At 51.1% G+C, this 6000-nt stretch overlaps 1 protein-coding gene across 1 annotated transcript; it reads right to left on the minus strand.

Annotated features, from left to right (window-relative positions):
• Positions 1 to 3339: 3339 nt before the first annotated feature.
• LOC120704517 lies at positions 3340 to 5439 on the minus strand. Its single transcript, XM_039988939.1, has 4 exons — positions 5219 to 5439; positions 5038 to 5132; positions 4477 to 4731; positions 3340 to 3677 (listed from the first exon to the last, which is right to left on the minus strand). The coding sequence occupies exons 1-4, from the start codon at positions 5337 to 5339 to the stop codon at positions 3522 to 3524; spliced, it is 627 nt and encodes a 208-aa protein (XP_039844873.1). The 5' UTR covers positions 5340 to 5439; the 3' UTR covers positions 3340 to 3521.
• Positions 5440 to 6000: the final 561 nt, after the last annotated feature.

The raw sequence follows: 6000 nt of genomic DNA on the forward strand, positions 1-6000 counted from the left end.
CCCGCCGCCTCCGCAGCAGCCGCTCCCGTGCGAGGCGGGGGAGATTTAGGGTCCGATTGGTTCCCTGCATCGACCTCTAGCCAGGCTCACGAGATGCAGTGTTTGGATACCTGCTCCGGCGGTGCGAAAGGTTCCCACGAGCCTGGCTCCGGAGGAACGTGCAAATCGGTCGCACGCGGTGAGTCTGGCCGGAATCCAATCGCGCCATCGCGCGCTACTTGTGCTGCTAGCAATGGATCCGACAGGCTGTCATCGGGACCTCCTCCCGTGGGCCTTCTCCCGTAGGGCTTCCAATTCTCTTTGTTAGCAACATCACAAAGTAATATTACAAAATAATATTAACATTCATGATTGCAAACATCACAAGGTAACATTTTCAGAGTGTTCAACTTGTTAGCAATATCACAAGGTAATATTAACATTCATGATTGCAAACGTATATAAGCCAGCAATTATTTTTTGGGAAATTTGTGTGTGGGACACTGCCAAAGAGTGGATTTGTACCAAGCACACTACCGCCGATTTTGTTCCTCACACACCATGAAAAAGTGGCTTGGTGTGCAGCACACCGCACCGAATAATGTAAATGTTTGTAGCTCAGATAAAAGGCGAAAAGACCATATTGCCCTCAGCAGGCCCAAGCTGCGTGCCGGTCTGCTCGCCTGCCCATTCCGCCGTGGCTCGCCACCGTCCCCTTGCCCGCCTGCACGGCCGCGGCTCGCCGTTGCTTGCCTGTGCCGCCGTGGCTCACAGGCCAGGCACAAGAAACACCTGCCACCGGCCGCTGCTACTGCTGGCTGACGCCGGCCATGGACTTCGACGACCACGACGACGGCGACGAGATGGCGCCGATGCCCGTGAGCTCCAGCTACGAGACCCCGCCGCTGGTGGCCGGGTTCGGCAGCGCGGCGCCCCACAAGCCGCTCGGCGAGCCCGTCCCCCTCGCAAGGCCGCTAGCGCTGCCGTCCAGCGGGCGTGACGATGGCGACGACCTGTCTGGGATGGCCAGGCCCATGTCGGCCACGGGCGCGGTGAGCGGCATGTCCCTGGGCGGCGCCGGGCCCTCCGGCTCGGCCGGGCCTGGGTCCAGCAAGAAGCGAAGCTCGCGCTGGAGCTCCTGTGGACGGCCCCCGGCGGCGCCGCCGCGGTGTGGAGGGAGGCACTCGTGGTGGCGGTCTTGGCGCGTGCAGTGGACAGGATGGAAGACCGCGAGCCGGAGCCACCGCTGCCTCGCCCTGCCACCCCGCGCCATCGCGCGCTGCCACGCCGCCCGTGGACGCGTCCCGCCGCCGTGTGCCATCCCGGGGGACCCGGGCGTGCCCCGGCGTCCCGAGCCGCGCCGCCGGGCCGTGGGCGCGCAGTCCCGCCGGCCGCGGTCCCGCAGCACCACCAAGCGCGTCCCTGCCGGATCTGGACTCGTGAGGCAAGACCGCCGCGCCGTGCCGTGTCCCGGCCTCTACTCCGCCGGAGGGCGCTCCCAGGCTGCCGCCCTGGGCCCCGGCCACCGCGCCCCCGGACGGCGCTTCGGAGGCTGCCGCCCCGTGCCCCGGGCCCCCGGCTGCCGGGCCACCAGCCGGCGTCGCCGAACGGCGCTGCCGCGGCGGCCGTCCCGTGCCCCGGCCTCCGCGCGCGCCGGGTCAAGGGGCGGCAGCGGCGCGGGCTAGCGGCGGCGCGGACTGGTGTCGAGGAGCGGCGGCGCGGGCTAGCGGCGGCGGTCGACGTGCTGGAGCGGGCGCGGGGGAGTGCCGGCGGTGGCCTGTCGGAGGGGGAAGAAGATGACAGGTGGGCCCGAGGGTAAAATGGTCTTTTTACACCTTCACTCAGCTAAAAATGATTAATATACTTGGCGTGGTGTGTTGGAGACAAAATTGCAATTTCATGATGTGTTGGAGACAAATTCAGCTTTCAGGATGTGCCTCACACAAAACCACTCTTTCAGAGTGTCCTACACACAAATTTCCCTTATTTTTTTCTAGCATTATTTTTTTCTCACCATACAATTTGTGCTTTATAAGTCAAGTTCAAAACTTGTCATACAATTTTTTAATAAGTTATGTACGATGACATAAATTATATACACAAGGTTTCAGACAACTCGCACATCAAAAATTGCGTATCATAAGTTATGCATCATAAGTTTCACAAGTCATGAATCATAAGTCCAACATCACAAATTGTGCATCATAAGTCCGCATCATAAGTTGTGCATCATAAGTTGCGCATCATAAGTTGCGTATCACAAGTTATGCAACAATTTAGAAATAAGTTATGCAAACATAAGTTATGAACGCACAACAGCAAGTTCAGGTTCACATCATAAAAGTTATATGTAAAAGTTGTATGTATCGTAAAATTATGATACAAATTTATCTCTTAGAAGACGTGTGCAAAAAGTTATACATAAAAGTTGTATTTAGACATTATAACTTTTCAGAAAAAATAATGTGGACAAAAAACCTTTCCAAAAAAGGAAATAAAACTGCTGTCTGAAATCGCGCGCTGCCAACCCTCCTAGCACGCGCGCGCTAATTAGCTTGCCCCTGAGTCTGGCTGCCGTGTCAAACAAAAGTATAGATGCAAAATTCAAAATTCTAAAACTATCACATTGAATATGTGCGGTACATGTATGAAATATTTAAATTTAAATGAAATAAAAAACTAATTGCATAGTTTGCTTGTAAATTATGAGACGAATCTAATGAGTTTAACTAGACCATAATTAGACACTAATTTGCTACAGTAAACATGTACTAATACTTTGAATATGATTAATCTATGTTTATAATATGAAGAGATTCTCTTTCAAAAACTTTATGCGGTGCATCTAAACAAAGCCTTAGTCTTGTACCCAATAATATTCTACTTTTTCTCGGTGAGTGACAGCGAGTTTGAACACTTCAAGAATTTACCCTTCAGTGCACACATATATGCTAGACTACGAGTCCAATTCAACACAAACACTTGGAGGGCACCATACAGTTCCCAGAACCTAAAAACAAATGCCTCCAATCAGGGGCGGATGCACACCCCGGGCCACCCGGGCCATGGCCCGGGGTTCGGCCCAATTTTTTTTCATTTTGCAGTAGTTTCTATCTTTGGATTTGGATCAATTGCTGAAGGACTTGGATCAATTGCTGAAGAAGAATAAATATATTACTTCGCGATGACGCTTTTTATATGTTATCTATCTTTCCATTTATATTTTCATGTATCTTTTGAACTGTGAGTTTGTGAACGTCTATACTTAAAACTCGGCCCGGGGTTCGACTCAATCCTGGTTCCGCCACTGCCTCCAATCACACCACAGACCACTGCCAAATAATTCAGACACCATAGAAGGCAAGGCCAAACACATATAAACTTCCATATCTATTCCATTATCTGCTACCTGTATAACTTCTGCAGAGCGAGGTCTGCTCTACTAGTTAAGTACAAACAATTATATACATCAGTATAATATTACAAGTTCCGGAAGGTTCATCTGCTTATTACATACAGCTACACGAGCAAATTAGAAGGGTTTAGAGTGGGAAGATAGTATCGCCATCCTCGTTATTGTCAAAGTAGTTGAATGGAGCATCTCCTTCGTAGCGGAAGTCTGGACCAACGTAGCACTTCATCTCATGAAACAGGTTCAGGTTGTCGACCAACTTATGGAATACATTGCAACCACAGCACTGCACCAACAGACCAAAAATTCAGCAAATATGGAGATATATGGAAGCAGATAACTAGATAGACAATGAAGGACCAGGGAAGGAAAACAAGAACATCCAAATGTGAAAAAGGAACAAATTGCATAAATCACACATTGTTGGAAGCTAGTAATACGTCAGAAATCTAGATTCGGAGTTCATCAAGATAATTAAAAAAACTCAAGGGCAGAGCTAACCAAAGAAACTAACTGAGAACAGTAACAAATCACAATCTGGGGAAGTATTAAGCTTGTACAACAAAAGAAGCGATATAGTAAACATAGAGATTGCATAGCTAAAAGGCATCTTGGTTTATATTGGAATGGACTAAAATTATTAAGGTAATTGGTTGCAAAAGCTTTGCGTGTCAATTTTCATAAGGATCAAATATGGGTCAGAACAGTACAAGTGGCATAATCCTAGTGCGGTGGCCTCACTTGGATGGATTTACACAAACAGGTCAGCACACTACATATCTAGTACAGTATCAAGTGATCCTCAGCTGTCGTCTCTAGGATAACCAAGTTCTTTAAACTCTATCTGTACTGATGCCTGATTTTGAGGAAGCCCGTGGCAATACTAATTACTGACAGAATTAGTCATTTCTTCAATATGCACAAGCCTAACTAAACCGTATGCTGTGAACTAATACCACAGGTTAGAATTGTACACAGAACCAACCATCACAAGTGCATTTCATTACACTTATCCAAGGCAGAACAAGGATCAGCTCAACTTGGATTCTTATTCACACATCGGTTACACTAATCAGAGTCCATACCTGAACAAACACAGTTCCATCGGTGTAGGCATGAGGATTGATGGCCCTGGTGGTACGCTGCCCACACACGTTGCAGGTGAAGGCCACACGCATCCGGCGCCGCGGCGATTTTGTGAAGAGCGACCAAGGGAGCGTCGACACCTCCGGCCTGTCCGCCCCACCGGCTCTGCTCGCCGTTGGCGGCCCCTCCATGCCCGATCCCGTCGTCCAGCCGCTCCCCGTGGCGGCGCTGACCACAATCCCCATGGCCGCGTCCTGCAGATGCCACACAGGAACTAGGTCAGCCGACATCAGCCTCAATCAGTTTGATCCGACCATCTGCGGACGGCGTGGAACCGAATCGAAGCAAGAAATTGCACGAGATGGCGTGAATCTGCTGGCACAAAGCAAAAGCCTAAGCGCACCGAATTTGATCCGCATGCTACAAACGGACGAAACAAAAAAATGCACCACGAAACGTCCAGAAACAGCACGAAACCGAACGAATCAGGCCAGGGTGCTATCGGATTGCGCCAAGGATCGGGGGTTACGGGGTTAACCGCCGCCGCGCAGGGCCCGTACCTTGGAGAGCGGCGAGATGGAGAGCCCGTACGGCGCCAGCCCGGTGGGCTCGCGCCCGGGGCCGTTCGCGGCCTCCTTGTCGTCGTCGTTGTGACCTGTAAATGGTGCGTGGATGAGGATTACGCCACCAGAGAGGTCGAAATGAGATTCGCGTGGAAGGGAGGAAGAGAGGAGCACGTACGCTTGGAGGCGGCGACGGGGAGGAAGGCGGAACGGCGCCGGCGGTGGAGCGGCGCGGAGGAGAAGGGGAGCGGGACGGACCGGGTGGTGGTGGCGATCGCGGCGGCCGCGACGGACTCCATGGACGGCGAGAGGGCGAGAGGTCAGAGGTGGGGGGCAGCAGGCGTGAGATTTTTTTTTGTCCTTCTTCGGCTGGAGAATTTCATTTCGTTTTTGAAGGAGCGGGTGAGGATTAGTGGAGGATGGACCCCACTTGCACACTTGGTCGGTTTCAGGATTTTTCCTTTTGTGGAAATTTAAGGGGCATAATTCGGCTTACATAAAAATAGAAAAAGAAAATTCTGGTTCTGATTCAAAATATTTCCTTGTTAAGTTGTTCATGAAGATCAAGAGTGTGATTGGATGGCTTATACCATATTTTATGGATGATGATTTAATTTATCTGTGAGGATGGGTAACGTTTGTTTAGCAAAGTGTCGGTGTCCCGACCCGGGGGCCTGGATCCCAACTAGTAAATGCTACGTGTTTCCTCGTCCCAGATGATGATGCAAGAGACAATCACAGTAACGCACGGTTTATCCTGGTTCCGGCCGCGGGGCCGTACGTCCAGCAAAGGAGGTGTGCGAGGGCACTGTATTATTTTGCACCCGGAGTGCTTGTAGTAGGGGATACAAGCGAGGCGAGAGAGGGAGAGAAGCTCCCAAGTCTCAGCTAGGAGTGGAGTCGGTTGAAATTGGAGCTCAGTAGTCCCTGAACATCCTCTTGAAGAGAGAAGCCAGAGAG

Source organism: Panicum virgatum, chromosome 4K (assembly GCF_016808335.1).
Source record: "Panicum virgatum strain AP13 chromosome 4K, P.virgatum_v5, whole genome shotgun sequence".
In the NCBI taxonomy this organism is placed as follows: Eukaryota; Viridiplantae; Streptophyta; class Magnoliopsida; order Poales; family Poaceae; genus Panicum; species Panicum virgatum.